Source organism: Chrysemys picta, chromosome 8, assembly GCF_011386835.1.
Source record: "Chrysemys picta bellii isolate R12L10 chromosome 8, ASM1138683v2, whole genome shotgun sequence".
In the NCBI taxonomy this organism is placed as follows: Eukaryota; Metazoa; Chordata; order Testudines; family Emydidae; genus Chrysemys; species Chrysemys picta.
Genome location: NC_088798.1, coordinates 32,114,669 through 32,132,964, shown reverse-complemented (window position 1 = coordinate 32,132,964; position 18,296 = coordinate 32,114,669). Strand labels below are relative to the sequence as shown.

Genomic DNA, 18,296 nt, shown 5'->3' with positions numbered 1-18,296 from the left:
TGCAAGTTTAGAGGATAAGGGCCTGAATTAAACTCACAAAGTGAGGAAATTCAGAGTTAAAGCCAACCCAAACCCATTTTGCCTAGATACTAAAGGCATTTCCAAGTAAGTGACCAGGAGGGACACTGGAAAATCGCAATTATTCAAACACCCCACAATTTTAGTGTTTCATTGCAATATTTGCTGTTGCATAAAACATAATTTATCATTAAAAAGAAATCAGTCTCTAGCCACCCTTTTTGTTGTGAAGATAGCTTATACAATGAAAATAAATACAAAGATGATCTACAAGGAAAAAACACAATTGTTAATGTTTCCTTTTGATTATTTATGATGTATAGGCACTGAATATCAATTTTTAAATCCTCCCACACACACTTTTGGCTTATAGCTTAAAGATAAATAATAAATCTTCCTGGTTTTTGCTAGAGGACTAAAGTAGTGGAGGATGAATTTTCTTAGCAGGGATAGTAGAATCTTAAGCAAAGAAATTCTGTCAAATGTTTCTCAGGCATTTGAGTAAGAATATGTTGCCAAGTAACTAAGTTTTAAAATGTCTGACTAATAATCCCTTCCTTTCTTAACTGCTCAGTTTTCAGGCTTTTACCAATCACAATAGTTCTGTATTTCTGCTCTAGGATTCTAATGAACAACATGTGTTAAAAAAAAATAATAATTCAGGCCACCGTTCACAAGAAGTAAGAAGGTATAATTTGTTTTTCCTTTTGCAAGTCAACTTTAAAGAAAGGTCATTTCCCCTGAAACGTGTGTCCAGCCAAACAAACAACAGAAAATGTGTACACACCCCCATGACAAACTCATCTCAGTGAAGAGAATTTCAAAAAGCTAGCTGGAACCAGAAGTAGTATTAAATGTTCAAAACATTCATAATTACTTTAGAAGAGCTGTGCTTCCCTATTGGCCTCCAAAGACATTTTGTATTTTATTTTGTAGAATAGGCTCTTCACCCTCCATGTAGGAACTGAACACTACTCTGCTCCAGCAGAAAAGAGAATATCCCCCACCCGTATCATTCTTTTTACATTTCCCAATAAAGCGCTCCAGGGTTAAAATTTTCAATGTGGCACCTTACCTTCAACCCAAAAGATGGGCAAAGGATTCCTTGTTTAACTGCTGCATAAATCATCTGGTATAGAGTTTTGTGGAGTGAAATGGCCTGAGCATCTTACCCTCAAGATCAGCAGATACCTTTAAAATGCCCAGCCTCTCCAGGCCAGGGAATGGAAGCCTTAGTCCAGATATGAACTTGAGTCTCCCACTTTCCTGCATGACATTGCATCCATTTAAAAAGCTGCATAAATTTTCACACGCATTTACTAAAGTGGCATTATTGATGGATCCAGAGATTTGCAATGTTTCATACAGGACCTCATTGGAAAAGCACACCTGCAAAATAGGTTAACTAGCAGTCCATTCTTTACAATTTACTATTTAAAGTGAATGATTTGCAGTATTATGCATTTACTGAGTGAAAGTCTCAGAAACTGTTCTGCAGATTTCAGTTAGTCTTGTAAGCAGAGTAACCACACAAACAAAAAGGTGTGTTATAGTTTAAAGGAAAGACCATTACACAGTATGGAAAGTATGCCCACAGCATTCCAAGAAAACAAACTGTACAATTTGCAGCAATTTTAAAGCATTCCTTGTTATCAGACAAACCATATATACAATAGCAAGGCATATCAGAAAAGCGGATTTCTAGTGTAGAACAGGCCTCAGATCCATTTAAAGGCCTGGTAGGCAGAACAAGCTTCCTGTAAACTGAGCACATCTAATATGGAAGCCAGTGACTGAAACTTGGAACAAAACAACGTGGGGTGTTCATATAAACACCCCACGTTTTGTGTTTTGTTGTTCTAAGTTTTAGTCGCTGGCTTCCACATCAGCGGTGCTCACGTTTCAAAGGGGAACCTTTTCAACCTGCCAACATACAGAGAACTTAGTGCTTACTAAATAGCTAGCATGTTCCAGTGAACATGTTCTGGTCACAAGACTGAGGGTCAGCAGACTTGGCTTTTCAATTAGACTGTTCAAGGCAGTAAGCCAAGTAAATTCTTCAGACTTTCATCCTCACATTGGAGGTTCAGTTAAACAGCTAGTTTATGTTGCACAAACAATTCCACGTCCTCAAGGTCACCCAGACTGTGTTCTCATTTAACTGAATACTCATTTTTGCTGTGAAGTGCCACCTGTTAAAAATTTTAAAATGCATGCCTGTGCCTATCCAACTAGATGTACAGTTGCCAGCTAGTATTAACACTCGTTTTTTAACAGGATATATGCAGACACTATGCACTACAACTGGAATGGAATAGACAAACTGCCCAAAATCACAAGTTTTCAATATGCTAAAACGTAAGCTTTAATTTTTACATAAAACAGATGAATTTTTTTTTACTTTAAATATTTTATAAAGCCAGTTTAACTGCCTAAAAGTCTTTCGGTCAAAAGCATTTAAGAAATTCTTCTTCTTAAAAGGTGCACTTCATAAACTCCATCCCAGAGTGTCCCAAAACTGTATTTTCCAATTCTAAGGATATTTACCTTGGCAGCAGAATCCTGGATAAGTGTCTTCAGCTCTATAAGCATGAAATTAGGAAGAAAATGAAACCACTGACTAAAACTACTCTGTCATTTATTAGTGTTTTGTCTAAAGCCTTGAACATTAGAGAAGTAGGAAGTGTGGTCAGAAAAAAGGAAAGATTAACATCCAACTTAGACTCTATAATGTAGATATAAAAGTATTACATAAAATTCATTTCCCTGAATTTAAGCAGCATTTTATAGGCATCAATATTTTTCTCTCTTTACCCCAAACAGACAGATTCCACAATACTGGAAAGAAAATGGTACTCTGCAATTACTGAAAATGGTACTCTGCAATTACTGCAAAACCATTTTGAAGTAAACCTCCATACTGTGTAATTTATTTTCAATTATGTTGTTACACACCTTTTAATTTCAAAACTTCACAATTCCTGCTTAGAGCACCCTTTATTAGTTATGGCAACTGACAAGAACTAAAACACAGTAGAAAAATTCATAACTGGAGTCAAGTTTCCATTCCTCTGGTTTCTACAACAATGCACTTTTTAAGATTTGGCAAATCTCAACAGCTACAATACAAAATACTATGGAATAGCAAGCATTTATCATGCATCTTTACTGAACTCATAGCATCCTGAGCAGGCACTGATGCATCACACTGCAGTTTTTCCACGGAGGATTGGTATACTGGGAATATGTTTTAAAACAACAAGGATAAAGGTATGCACAATCCCATTCTTACAGCATCAGAGCCAAGCATGGAAAAGAAACCCAAAGTAAGGTTCAATACTTAAAAAGAATGCCCAAGTTCAAGCTGAATGTCTAGGGTTACCATATATCCACAATCAAAAAACAGGACACTGGGGGGGAGGGGGGAGCCCCGCCCCTGCCCCATCCACTCCCTCCCACTTCCCACCCCCTGACTGCCCCCCTCAGAACCCCAACCCCCCCTGCTTCTTGTCCCCTGACTGCCCCCTGCTGAGAACCCCCCACCCTAACTGCCCCCTAGGACCCTACCTGTCCCCTGACTGCCCCGACCCTTATCCACTCGCATGGGTGGCAGGGTTGTAGAAATTTTGGTAGTGCCCAGAACCCTCGCCCCCACCTGCCTAAGGCTCTGAGAGGGGGGTTGGGTGGGGGGGAGGAGGTCTGGGGTGCAGGTCCTGAGCTGGGGATTAGGGTGCAGGAGGGGTGCAGGGTACAGGTTCTGGGATAGAGTTTGGGTGCTGGGTGCAGACTCTGGGCTGGGGCAGGGGGTGGATGTGCAGGAGGGGGTGAGGGGTGCAGGCTCTGGAGTTTGGGGGTGGGAGGCGGTGCAAAGGGAGGGGGTGCAGGCTTTGGGAGGGAGTTTGAGGACAGGAGGGGGTGTGTGGGAAGGGGGGAGGGGGTCTGGGGATAGGAGGGGATGCAGGGTTGAGGGCTGTGGGTCTGAGGATGAGGGGTTCATGATGCAGGAGCGGGCTCAGGGCTGGGGCAGAGGATTAGGGTGTGAGGGGATGAGGGCTGGGGCTGAGGGGTTTGGGGCGTTGGAGAGGCACAGGGCTAGGATGGAAGGGCAGCCTGTCTTCCCATTAGTGGATGGGGGACGCTAGGACCCGGGGGCAGCAGACAGCAGTTGCTGCTGGCTCTGGCAGTACAAGCAGGCAAGGAGGGGGGACCCCACGGGGGGGGGGGAACGCACAGAGGGAACGCGCGGAGGGGTGGTGGCAGGTGGAGGCCGGGGACCCATCCAACACTCCCCTGCTCCCTGACTGCCCCCACCCACCCACCCCCCGGACTCCCCTTACCATTCTGGCTCCACGTGTAGGCAAAACACGCTGCCCGGTGGGTCAGTTTGTGTGTTACACAGGGCTGCAGACAGAGGGAGGGGGGAGCAGGGGAGGGCTCTGGCTGCTGGAGGCCAATGGGAGCGGCTCAATCGGCCCAGCCGCCCAATCAGCAGCCACACTCTGCATGGAAGGGAGGGAGGCAGGCAAGGGAGAAAAAAACTCCAGACATATTAACCTTGTTACCATTTCCTCCCAGACAGCTATTTAGAGACACAAAAGCCGGACATGTTCGGGGAAATACGGACGGATGGAAACCCTATGAATGTCAGACTCCCAGGTTTAATATTTTCATTTAAGTGATCCCAAGATCTGAAATTACTTTAAATAATGAAGGGGGATTATTTAATAACAAATTTGATGTGACACTGTTTGCTTAGAGACAGTCTTCTGCAATACTTATTTAACACACCAACACGACGCTTACTCTCATTGGATAAGCTATCTTCACAACAAAAGAACGAGAAAGTTTATTTAAATAAACAATTTGTTGGAGAAAAAAAGATACACCTGAATGGATTTACCTTCTACCTATATGTATTTCTAACATGCCCATGACCATATCTACACACCAAGGTGCCGATCTGATCTATAGTTTTTCAAGCCCCTAGTTAATAAAGTTTTGACTTGTGCCGACACCAAGCCCTAGTAGAGAACTTCAGTGCTGAAGATTGAAGAATTGCAAAACATTACAAATGCCTGTGTCTAAAAAGAGGAAATTAAACAATGCTATTTGTATGATTTTTCATTTAATTACTTACTAGGTAGTTTATTCTGGTTCATCATAATAGGTTTTGTCAGTTTGGGTTTCTTGATAAATGTCCCACCAGGTTTGTTATATGGCTGCTGTATAATTTTTCTCTTTATTCCTCTTGCAGCAACTGCTGCAGAACTGGGTTTGTTATGATAGTCAACAACAATTCCAGGTCTATGCATCCCTCCAAAGTCTCCCATATGCTGGAAATTTGTGAAATCAAGAAAAAGTATTAGTATATGAAATCAACAGAAACAACACAATTGCTACATGTAAATATTTATAAATACATTTAAGCAGATAAAAATCTGTTCTCTGGAACAAAACACTGCTAATTTAAAACACATCAAAATTGGGTGCTTAATGACTTTGTTGATGCTTCACTAATAGATTAAATGTGCACCTATGAACTGGGTTTCTGCTTATTCAGAACCATTAGTCCAGGCTATGAGTATGCCTATCAGAATTCAGAGCTCAGTACACCTCAGCTCCTTCTCTTTAGAGTCTCTAGTTGATACTTCTGTTCTCTTTTCTGGCGAGAAAGCCATCCAAGTTCTTTAGAACTCAGCTGACAGCCAGAAAAGAAGTTTTCTTTGTGGATTTGGGACAAAGAAAGAGAGATGACCGTCGAGCTTTTTCTATTTTGATGGCTACCTAAAAGCACAGAAGTTGTCCGGACCACTGACTACTGGAGAACATCCAATATACTCTAGTCATTTTACCCTGTCAGGAGGATTTAAGACAGTGAACCCAGTGAATTTAGGACTTCTTTACAAAATTGCTTTTGGAGGCAAAAACATCCATGCAAAAAGGAGCTGAACAGGTCAGCAACAGGGACAAGAAATTTGGCTAGATGACAAGTCCTCTAATTCCTTTTTGTCTTGTCTCTGAAAGAGACTGTATAATGGTGCAGAAGTCTGGAGAACTGTATCTGTGACAGTCAACTCTTCAGAGGCAATGGAGCAGGGCTGCCCAGAGGATGCAGGGGACCTGGGCAAAGCAATTTCAGGGGCCCCTTCCATAAAAAAAAGTTGCAATACTATAGAATACTATAGTCTCGTGGGGGCCCCTGTGGGGCCCGGGGCAAACTGCCCCACTTGCCCCTCCCCCCCCCGGGCGGCCCTGCAATGCAGTAATCTGAAGAGGAGGAACCAAGGCATAACAGCACAAAACTGATCTCCTATTGGCTCATTTACTTGATTAACAGAAGGTAGACAGGAAAGCCCACATGACTGGATGGATGAATCAGATAAGCAGAAATACCTGTACTATCATGAAAACAAAACTAATGTCTTATTACTCAAATTAAGAGTACCTCAGAATCATTTAGTGTAATGTACTATATGAAAAAAATATATATTCATAAACGGTGAATACATTTTAAACACACATGGCTGGAATATAGTACAAATTTAAAATAGATATATTTACAGTTTTTAAAAAAATAAAAGTCCATGCACAATTTCTCAAGTAATTCCAATGTATCTATTTAATTATCGAGGTACTACTACAAAGGTATCTAGCACGTGTGTTTATACTGCATGTATTTAAATTTGATGTGAAGTACACACTTGAATAAACAGTCTTTCCAGGTGATTCACATTTTTACAAGCAAATATTTCCATCATCTATTAAAGGTGCAATGCATTTTAAATATGGTAAGTTGTTTTATATTGTCCTCAAAGAATTCTTTTATGAAGGGTAAAACTGATAACATTAATTTTTAAGAAAAAAAGTTTAGATAAAAGTACTATACTATATTTTTAGACAGAACTTTTAGGTCTGAAACAGTTCTAAAAGGAGGGCATCTGAATTTAAAACCCCATCACTTTCAGTTTGACAAACAGAGGAATATAAAAATTAGAATCTCTTTCAATTACTAAGCTGGAAGTTAGCTAGCAGCTATCTGTAGGTTTTCTGGGCTAAATTGATTATGGCAGCTATATTACTTAAGAATATTGGATAAGTAAACCTTTTTAACAAAAAACCAAAACACACAGGCATTTAGAAGACCCAATACAAATTATTCTCATCTACATTTTAAGCTACAAACAAGCTATATAGTTTACTATAACAAAACTGCTTCATAAAGAAACATGGTATGTTTACAAATTGTATAAGATAGTAAGTTATCTCTAAGGTCGAGGCAAAAAATGTTCAGTAGGTGAACTATTTGCACAAAAAAAAAAAAAAGATGGAATTATAAAATTAAGTTAAAGAGACACCATCAACTTAAATATCAATTCTGTCTGGATATTTTTCCCTGATATAATATCTAAGATTAAACAAACTGAAAAAATGTAGAGCATGTTTCTCCAATCTTTCAGCTTTTCTACTTTGTGCAGTCAGTTTCACTATTTCCTATTTGTCTGGCTCTTGTACATAGCAACATGGGAAATGTGTAAGTAAAACAAAATTGGCAGAGGTAGTGGGATAAGTAGATGTAGTATATGAAACTCATTTTAATTCTGTTTAAGATTACTAGATTTCAAGTTGATGACATCCTTTCAAACAATACTTTAAATTTAAGAAAAACCACTATAACTGCTTGCCACCTACCTTTGACATTTCCGCCCCTTTCCCCAGATACAAGTTAGAGTAAGAACTAAGTTTAAAATGAGACCTCCTGTTTGGTCAAGCATGTGTTTAATAAAGAATTAGCTAAAATTTCACCTGCCCATATGAAGAAGAAAAAAAAAACTGTTTTATGGCATACACAGTCTAACATTTTATTTTTACATATACATTGCACCTTTAACCTACTCAAAACTTCAAAAAGGTTCAAGTTAACCTTTCATAATCATCCAAGAACTTTCCCACCAGCAAATATGCTAGTGTTTACAAGGAAAAAGGCAACTCCTTTTAACCCCTTTTAGACCAAACCTAGTACTTTTATCTTCACCTTTCAAACAAAAGGAGAGATTTAACAAAACCTTAGCTTATATTGCTCTTTACTTCCAAAACAGAGGGTCTCCGTACTTCTTCATAAATCAACTTCAAAGGGATTACCAGGCTGATCGACCAAGACAGTTTGCTTGATCAGAAGTACACTGTGATGAACAGTGTATTAATTTTAAAGCTGTGGTCTTGAAAGGGTTTAAAAGAGTGACTAGTGAAAAGAATCTGAAAAGATTCTGTACTTACTCCTCGGCCTCGGCCTCTGCCTGTTGATGGTCCTCCAAAAGCATCATAGCTTCTGCTTCCAAATCCACTTTCAGGATAAGCAGGCGTTCCTCTCCCCCGAGAGCCTACAGGTGCAGGCTTCATATGGGGTGAAGAAAAACTGCTGTAGGAAGAGTAACTCTCTCTTCCTCTGTCCTCCATAAACCCAGGCCTCAATTTTGAACGTGAGTAAGGTGCTTCCCAGCTAGACCCGCCCTGGTTTCTACCTCCGAAAGAGTCAAGGCTATTCCGGTAGGAGCTGTCAAATCGACCACCATAACTACCTCCGAAGCGGCTTTGTTCGGGTTCATTATAACCATAGCCAGATCTGTACAGATCTCGCCCACCCAGAGAAGACCCGGAGTCGTAAGACTCATAAGGTCCAAACCTGGAAAAGTTGCACAGTGGGGAAAAAAAAAAAAAGTAAGCTTACTAGTGTTATACATTTCAAAAGACAAGTTATCAGTTGACATTTATCAACTAAAATCAATTTATACTAGACTGGTTTGTACGGTTTTGTTACTGTTTTGATCTTGATTAGGGCTGGGCAATTCAAGCTGGGACCAGATAGAACACTATCGGAGTCATTTTCTGTACAAACAATTCTAAAGTTCAGTATGTCTGAACTTCGTTCAATTTAATTTCTCAGCAGTATTTACTAAACATTGTTTGAGCCCAGCCCTAGTCTCAGGAAAATAATCACCTGCAGAAGCTCACAGGGTAGTCAAACTGTTTCTTTTTCAAAGTCATGCCTAACATTTTAACAATTAAACAGCATTTAAAATAGCTTAATTTTCAATTGGGAAAATAGGCCAAAATATATTTAGTATTTATAATACAACAGAGGTGATTTTTACACCCCCATAGTTTTACTTTAAAAAACAGAAAATTAGTGATCTATAGTACTCATTTGTATTTTTGGACATTCTTCTTGTAAAATTTAAAAAATTTCCAGTCACAGAGATCATGATCACCAATACCCCTCCATCTTTTACTTGTAGACCATTAAGTCTAGCAACTTCAGCATTTGGAAAATCTGTACAAATATGTACACATTACACATGGAGATGGTCCATGGGAATCTCACGGTAGAGTGATAAGTAACAGAACTCTTTAGTTATTCACTGGGATTTGTTTTGTTTACTTTTTGGGGGTAGGGAGGAGGCGGGGCAAGGAATCATTATCATCTCTAACCATGTTGGGAAGAGGAGCTCATTAGTCTCCCCAGAGAATTAAAATAGGGCAATTCCACAGAAATAGGGAAAGGCAAGCCCTTTACTAACAGAAATACAAACTAATAAAACGGACTCAATTGCTTCCCATGTCTATGGTAACATGAACGCCTTCATTTTAAAAACGTTAGTCTCAGAAGACCCAAAACTACACACAAAATGACACTATTTACAGAAACAGTCCATGCACAATTGCAAGGTTTTATGGCAGACATTTTAATGTGTTCAAGTCTCCAGTCAACCTCAATCATATACAGATTACTAAATGGTAGGTACATCTTATTCCTGGACCTGTGCACAAATTTTAATTGATCATAACATTTATAATTTGCAAATCCTAATATTTATCAACTAGTAGTCTAACAAAACTGCAAAGTATATTTTCTCTATTCTCCCTACTTGCCCAATGACACTGCAATAGCATTTTCTCTATCCTCCCTCCTGTCCTTGCCCCTTGGCACTGCAATGGCATTTTCTCTAACTTCCCGCCTGTCCTTGCCCAATGGCACTGCAATGGCTACATACAGTTACCATACAGTAGTCCTGCCATCTCCAGTCGAGGATTCAACTGTGCAAATGAGGATACCACCAAGTTATTACACTTTCTTCTAGCTTTATTTTGTCCCAGTTGAAACTAATCTGCACAGGATTTTAAAACCTGAAATAAACCAGTTGGTATATACTGTATGTGTAAATTTAGCCTGAAAAAGTATCAGGAACACTTGAGCATTACATATGCAACACTGCACTAGAAATTTTACTTTTAGACCAATGCATCTTACAAAATAGCCCAGAATACGCAATTTTGGTGTAATTAGTACCTGCCAATAAAATAATCTGGACATGACTTTAAGTCATAATACCAGTGAACATTCTCACAGTTTACATTAGAATTGAAGGGGTAAACATAGATCCTAAATGTTCCTTGGAAATGGAATGTTGATTCTATTCTTAGATTCAATCTAAAGCACTGAACCAATTAAAACGTTTTACCTACAGACTGCTAAATTAAGAGACATTAAATTAAACCACTCTAAATTTACTGATCAGCCACAGACTGATGAAAGTCACTAATTACAAAAAGAGCATCGTAAGTTTTAGTTAAAAAAAGTAAGTATGTCATTAGGACTGCAAGAATTATCCACAAAGGTATTGATTTGGACTATCAAGATGTCATAGCATAACTTTTCCAGTCTTTATTGAACATGACTTACAGAGAATGGAACTCCATATATATCACACAACATGCCTAAGGAACACTTAAGTTGGAAAAAGATATTCTTCAAAATGTTAACTGGATTTGTTAAGTTCCTGAGACAACTGAATGATTATTTTACCTGTTACCACCTCCTCCTCCTCCTCCTCCACCACCTCCTCCTCCATGACTCTCCATCCCGTAAGATTGATTTAGATAAGAGTCCATGGATCTTGGGCCACCATAAGCTCCATGTCCATAGTCACGGTCCATTTCTTAAAAGAACAAGAAAGAAACATTTAATAGAAGTTCTCTTTTATTTTGAGAAACAGGTAAAGTAGAGCTGCATGATGGTATCCAAAGAAGATTTGGTAGAGCATGCAGTTGACAAGATTGTACTGTGTAGTGTCCTTGCTTGCCTACAGCCTGTCAAAGACTAATGCTTGAATGACAGTGAGTTAGGTTCACTCTGGGTAAAATGGATTTATTACTGGCTGTAGAAAATACCTGGAATATGGCAATGACAATTCAATAAAGGTGGTCCACCCTCCACTTTGAAAAATTCTAAGGAAAACGTTTTACAAAAATCAAAAAGTTGTTAACCCTGTGGACCACAATTTTATCCAGCTCTGGGATTAAGAACCTGTTGTCATAAGAGTGATTTTTAAGTGATCAAGTTCTATATGGATTGTTAGAGTGACCTCCATATCATATTGTTTGCAAATCAAAATTAATTCTTGCTACCACCAAAAACTTCTGTGATCTATGTTCTCTCATCCATCATAATCATTAAAGATTCTGCAAACAGAAGTGAACAGACAGTTTTGTTGCGATGACTGGGCATTGTTAATCAGCCTGGGTATACATGCATTTGCACTCTCCCTCAAATATATATATATGTTTTCCTTATGTCCACAATGCTGTCCACAAAACATAAATTTACTTTAAGGAGCGTCTAAATCCTTTGGTCAAATAAATAATCTTCCAAGCATAGAGAGATGCAGTGAAGAGTCTTCAGACAGACTGGAACATTAGCGCTAAAAGTGGTGTGGACTTCCCCCATTTTGCTGCCTGATTCGATGTCAATTTCAACTTCAGAAACATCCAAGCTAAGATGTGGTCAAATACTCTATTATTTTAAATGGATATTCCATACAAATAAGGTTTCAAAAATTAAATTTGTAGGGTGACAAAATGTAGGATGACAAAAATGTTTACCATAGTGCCCAAACTGATGATATGAAATGCAAGTTATGTCCCAGTTTCAACATAATCAGCTGGCTAGCTGACAAATCACCCACAGACTGACCATTACTCCCTGCCTGTGCTACCCAGGAGAGGCCCTCCTTCCTGTTTTAAGGTTCATTTAAACAAAGGCAGTGTTTACACAGATATTTCGGCAATTCACCCACTAGTGGTTTAGCACTAGTACAGGTTCACCAATCGAAGCACTAACACTGATTGGGTGATGACACATTTATTATATTGCCCCAGGATACCGTGCCCATAATGGTGGGATAGGTAAGATAACACACAAGTACAACAGGTGTTGGAAGGAAAGCTGGGTGTCAATAACATCAGCTCAATCTTTAATGGTATACTGGAATATTGCTTTATTGCAGGGTTTTCATTAACTTTTTAAAAAAGTTTACATATAACTTGTGCTGTCCTAGGAGCATTGATTTTTGCCTCAGCTTGGCCCTCCCTCCGTTGTCCCCCAACACACAATGCATCAGTGTTCCCTCTAATTTTTCCCCACCCATGTGCAGAACAGATTTTGTTATGTGTACCAATATGGAGGGAGAGACCCCCGGGCCCAACCCAGCGCCAAACTTGCTGTGGCTGGGGGACAGGCGCCCCTCCGCCGGCCCCAAACCTGCCACAGCAAGGGGACAGGTGCCCCTCTCCCTCCCCCAACCCAGCTGCGGCCAGGGGACAGGCACCACTTCCCCAGCCCAGCCTGGACCTGCCGCGGCCAGGGGAGAGACGCCTCTCCTCCCAAGCCTAGGTGCTTCCATGTTGAGAGAGAACGGGTCCTCTCTCCACACTGTCGCCCTAGGGAAGCCCACTGCACCCCAAACCCCTCATCCCCAGCTCCACCCGAGCCTACACCCCCAGCCAGAGCCCTCACCTGCCCCCGCACTCCAACCCTCTGCCAGCCCTGAGCCCCCTTCCACACTCTGAACCCCTCGACCCCACCTCGCCACATGAATTTTGTTATGTGCACCAAAATGGAGGTGATGTGTCACACATCACCTCCATATTGGTGCACATAACAAAATCCGTTCTGCACATGGGTGGGAAAAATTAGAGGGAACATGGATGCATGTGTGTGTTAGGGGACAAAGGAGGGAGGGCCAAGCTGAGGCAAAAATCAATGCTCCTAGGACAGCACAAGTTATAGGTCAACTTTTTTTTTTTAAGTTAATGAAAACCCTGCAATAAAGCAATATTCCAGAATCCCACTGAAGATTGAGCTGATGTTACTCTTTCAGATTATTCACTTATTTTAAAGCTCCTTAGAAAAGTTAGCCTTTTTGACATAACACCTGAAAAAAACACCTAAAAATAAGTTTTAGCTTGAAATTGCTAGTGCATTATTTTCTGGGGCTTTTTTTTTTTTTTAAAAACACCCACAAATCTGCTGAGCTAATAAAAAGCTCAAGAGTTCGCGAATGCCCAACTAACGTCATCCCTAACAGGGGCCTGCCCTTTCAAGGCATTCAACATAAAATTAGGAAGTACTATGAATATATTTAGAAGCAAAAGGACCAGCATCATTTTCAAGCACAGATAACTGTGAAGAATAAAGTCAAAAGAAAGAAGAAGAAGCAGGGACAGAAAAAGAAAGTTCTTGCTAACACTGATTTGAAACAGCTACTGGAAAAGAAAAACCTTTTTGTGAATAATTTCAATGCCAACTTTAAAGAAACTATCTTTAAAAGGAAAGTTTAAAAATCTGAGCTAAGGGACTCCTCTTGACTGATAATTCCTATATGCAGTGTTGTTGTAGCTGTATTGGTCCCAGAATATTAGAGAGGCAAGGTGGGTGAGGTAATATCTTTTACTGGACCAACTTCTGTCCATTTCAGATGGCAAAATTCGATATCTTGCCATTTTACAACCAGAATTGCCTATAGTAATCTTAAGTCTTGGTTATGCAACAATAAGTCAAATGTTTTCTGGCAAAAATTATGTATTAAAGTTGACTATGTCCCTTTTAAGACCCTGTCCCGCAATTAGATCCAGAAAGTCACACCTCTGTGCATACAGAGAGCCACTCAAGTCAATGCCTCATCCATCCATATGGATGAATTTGTGAAATGAGGGTTTATGTGCACATAAAACATTTAGGAACTGAGTAATATGTACAGTCATGAACATATTTAAAATGTATAACAGGTGACATTCAGAAACAACAAGGAATCTGGTGGCACCTTAAAGACTAACAGATTTATTTGGGCATAAGCTTTCGTGTTGTTTTTGTAGATACAGACTAACACGGCTACCCCCTGATAGGTAACGTTCAGGTATGTTCTAGAACATGTATGCACCTGGTTCCACTTTCTTTCCAGATTAAAATGAAATTGATTACAGCAGTCTATGTATTTACATTAATTTACTATAGTTTTAGGTAATTTATTCCACAAGCTGCTCCAAGTTTTTACTGTCCCTTCATAATTTCAGACCAAGCTATAGGTCCTAGAAGAGTTACAGCAGGCATCAGTCACCCTTTAAAAAGTGCTTAGAACTGGCTAAAAAAATTCCATCAGAAAGCAACTTGCCAAAAACTCAAACCAGACTTAATTGAGGAAAAGGAAAAAGTCCATATACTGTACTAATATGCAGTTTGTGTCCTCTATTGCCACCTACTGGACATTTACAATTTAACTTTCAATCCACACTGCTCTGTAGGGAAGAATTGACCCAATCTGGATGCAACAATGGGTCAGGCATCCCCTTCTACAGCACACATGGCAAGGATTAAGATCTGATCCTATACACAGTCTGTGGCATCACAACTGATTTCTTCTAGTACTTTTTAAAAGTGTTCTCTTTTATTTTAACTAATGCAAAGCGAAGCCATTTTAGAAGCATCTTAAAGTTACATTCTAATGATATGATATATACAACTGACCACTACCCCTCATTCAGAGAGAAAACTGATTTTGGATTCATTTTAATAATGATAAATAACACCATCCAGATCTTTTACAGCGTTTTTCAGCAGACAGGTTTTAGAGTCATCCCATTTGGTTAATGACTTTACTGAATGTTTCAATATTTTAAATGCCCATATAAAAATTGCATTTTTCATTCCAGTCTCTTCCACTGACAATGCACTTTCTACTAAAATGCTGAAAATTACTAAAGATGGGCATTTTAACTTAATATCAAGATAAAAGATTTTAAACAGGTTATTTTGGCTTCTATAAAAGATAATGAAACTTTGGATTTATTGGGAATACATTCAGCCAAAGGCTGAAAGACCATACCATAGGAACTGCGACACTGGGGTCTAGTACTGTTTCGGATAGTGGCTATTTAGAAGTGCTTACAAGAAATCCTGTAAGGAACAATTATGAAATAATCTGCCTATTGAGGGAACATCTTCAAAATCCCAGTCTTTTAGTGGATTGTTTATGTACTGAGGCATAAGGATTTAGAATACCTAATTTTTTTTTAAAAAGCCATTCTAATGTAAGGGTGGATATAGTTAATGAGAATATTGATGTCTAATCCTTTTTTGAATCCTTATCTCGTCCTTGTACTTCTTGTAGAAATGAATTCCACACATTAATTATGCATAAAGCTGCGAGTCTGTCACAGCGGTCAGGGATTCCATGACTTTCTGGGACCTCCATGACTTCTGCATCTGCGGCGTGGCTGATCCCAGAGCTGCTTGAGCAGCTGGGACAGCCTGGGGGCCAGCCGCACCAGCCACTGCCCCAAGCAGCTTTCCCCAGGGGATGCAAGAGCAGCAGCGGTCCGGGAGCAGTGACAGTTCCCTGGGCCGCCCCGCCCCCTAGCAGCCATGATGCCCTGGGCCACCCCCTCCCTTTCCCCGGAACAGGCGTGGCACCCTGGAGCCCCCTAGAAGCACCTAAGAGTTAGGCCTTGGCTACACTTGCAGCTGTACAGCGCTGTGAGGTAAACCTGTCTTCGTGCAGCTGAGTAGGGAAAAGCACTGAAGTCTGTCCACACTGACAGCTGACAGCGCAGTGGTGTGACCACACTTGTAATATTTGCAGCTGTGTTGGGAGCGGTGCATTATGGACAGCTATCCCAGCATTCATGTGGCTGCAATGTGCTTTTCAAAACAGGGGTGGGGGGATTGTGACAGGGAGTGTTGGGGGAGAAAGAGTGCATTTTAGAGCAGGTCAGCTCTCTATTTTGCAAGTTCCGAACTCCCAGCCCCCTGCTCATTCATTCACTCACTCAAAGCAAGCTGCAATCTGTTTGTGTTTCTCTGTGGTAGGAGCTTTGAAACTGCAAGCGTTTACACTCACACTCAAGAGTCGTAGCCACTCCACCTGCAGCGGTGTACCCAAGGAGATACAGCGCTGGAAGTGCCCTGCCAGTGTGGACGGGAAGTGAGTTACAGCGCTGTAACTTGCAAGCGTAGCCAAGGCCTAAGTCAGAGGTGTTTATACAAGTCATGGACAGGTAACAGGCCGTGAATTTTGTTTATTGCTCATGACCTGTCCATGACTTGTACTAAAAATAGCTGTGACTAAACATAGCCTTAATTATGCATCATGTTAACATTTATTACTTTAAATCACTTAAATCTGTAGCCTCATTTTTAAAAACCCTTTTTCATAAAACAAGAACAATTTGCCTTCTCTGAATCATTTATTTCAGATCCCTTTCAAGTCCCCTCCTACTCAAGTCATCTCTAAACCAAACAATCCCAATCTTTACTCATATGGAAGTTTTTCCATGACTGTAAAAGTGGGATGACAACAACCCTGCTCTATTTCTACTATGTAATTTGTGATATAGAGTAACAAGAAGTGAGCACAGTATTCCAAGTAATATCATTCTATTTTTTTCATTAGTTTCCATCCCATTCTTTGAATAGCTCAACATTTTATTCCCCCCCCCTTTTTTTTTTTTGAACGAGCAGAGGTTTGTATTGATATGTCCACGCAGACACGCAACTCCTTTTCCTGGCTGATTACAATTAATCTAGATCCAGATCATGTGTGCAGCTAGCGCACATTATACCCATTCCAGCGAATAACCTTGTTATTATCACCAGTGGCTTCTCAGGCAGATCGCTTTGGACTGGATTTGCTGCTCACACCCGAAACTGACACCATATCGCAAGGGAGTGTCTGGGGAGCCGCACCAGGGACTGGTGGGCCAGCGTGAATGCCCCGGTGCTGGGCTGCCACGAGGCAGCTACTGCTCCTGTCACAAACTCGCACCAAGGGCCCCTCACCCCCCTCCGGCGCGACCTCTCCCTACGCCGGGCGCGTAGCCCCCACCCCACTGCGCCGAGGCTGCTCCTCGGGGCCCGCTTCCCGGGCACAGACCGCCCCGCTGCCCCAGGGCCGGGAGGCGGAGCCGGGGGCGCCCGTTCCCGTTGTACGACACAAAGCGGACGCTGCCATTTTGAGACAGAGGCGGGTCCCGAGGAGGCGGCGGCGGCCGGACTCTCCCCTCGCTCCGGGGAGCGCCCTCACCTTCCCCGTAATCCATGGCAACGGCGGCGGTGCCCTGTGTCCGGGATCGGCGGAGGCCTCCTTGGGACCACGACAGCGGCGACTCTAGCGTCTCTCAATGGCGCCTTGAACCACAACGAGGCTGGGAGGGGCACGGGAGGGACCGCACAGAGACGTCGGTCCTCGATTGGTCACGTTAGTGGCGTCACGTGACGATCTGTGGGCGTGGAGACCAGCGAGAGGGCATAGAAATGAAAGACAACGCAGAGGGGAAGAGCAGTGGGCGCCGCCATGTCTGCTCCGGGCATCGTTTTTTAGGGTCATGTAGGTCACTGGCTGACTAGTCGGCGGCCGCCTTGGTTTCTGGGGGCGGCCATTTTTGAGTGGGGCATATAGCCTAAGAGCAGGACTTTGGTTATTAAATCACTTTTAAATGCAAAACAATGGAGTGGTTCACTTTTTTTTTAAGGTAGCCAGCCCATGGAAGGTAGCTGTATTTAATAAATAAATTAAATTAAAAAAAAAACGGTTGTGCGTGCCTTTTAATTTTCATCCATATAAAGCTTGACATTTACTCAGATCCTTAACGTTTACATTTGTTAAGTTATATTAGGGTTACCATACGTCCTCTTTTTCCCGGACATGTCCGGCTTTTCGGCACTCAAACCCCCGTCCGGGGGGAATTGCCAAAAAGCCGAACATGTCCGGGAAAATGGCGGCTCTGCTCCTCCCCTGACTCTTCAGCTCTGTTTAAGAGCTGAGCTGCCCGAGCGCTATGGGCTTCAGGCAACCCCCTTGCCTCCGGACCCCAGCCGCAAGGGGGCTGCCCGAAGCCCAAGCGCTACCGGCTTCACGGTTTGCCTGGCAGCCTCCAGACCCTGTGCCCCC

General features: G+C 41.5%; 1 protein-coding gene across 1 annotated transcript in view; it reads right to left on the bottom strand.

Annotated features, from left to right (window-relative positions):
• The window catches only part of ZNF326 (zinc finger protein 326), a 31,005-nt gene extending 13,300 nt beyond the window's left edge, over nucleotides 1-17,705 (bottom strand). Inside the window, exons 1-4 of the mRNA XM_008168936.4 lie at nucleotides 17,430-17,705; nucleotides 10,880-11,012; nucleotides 8,293-8,698; nucleotides 5,156-5,351 (exon numbers count right to left, since the gene is read on the bottom strand). Of these exons, the coding sequence (XP_008167158.2) occupies nucleotides 5,156-5,351; nucleotides 8,293-8,698; nucleotides 10,880-11,012; nucleotides 17,430-17,445 (751 nt within the window). The 5' untranslated portion in view covers nucleotides 17,446-17,705. The remainder of the gene's footprint in view (nucleotides 1-5,155; nucleotides 5,352-8,292; nucleotides 8,699-10,879; nucleotides 11,013-17,429) is intronic.
• Between the last annotated feature and the right edge of the window lie 591 nt (nucleotides 17,706-18,296).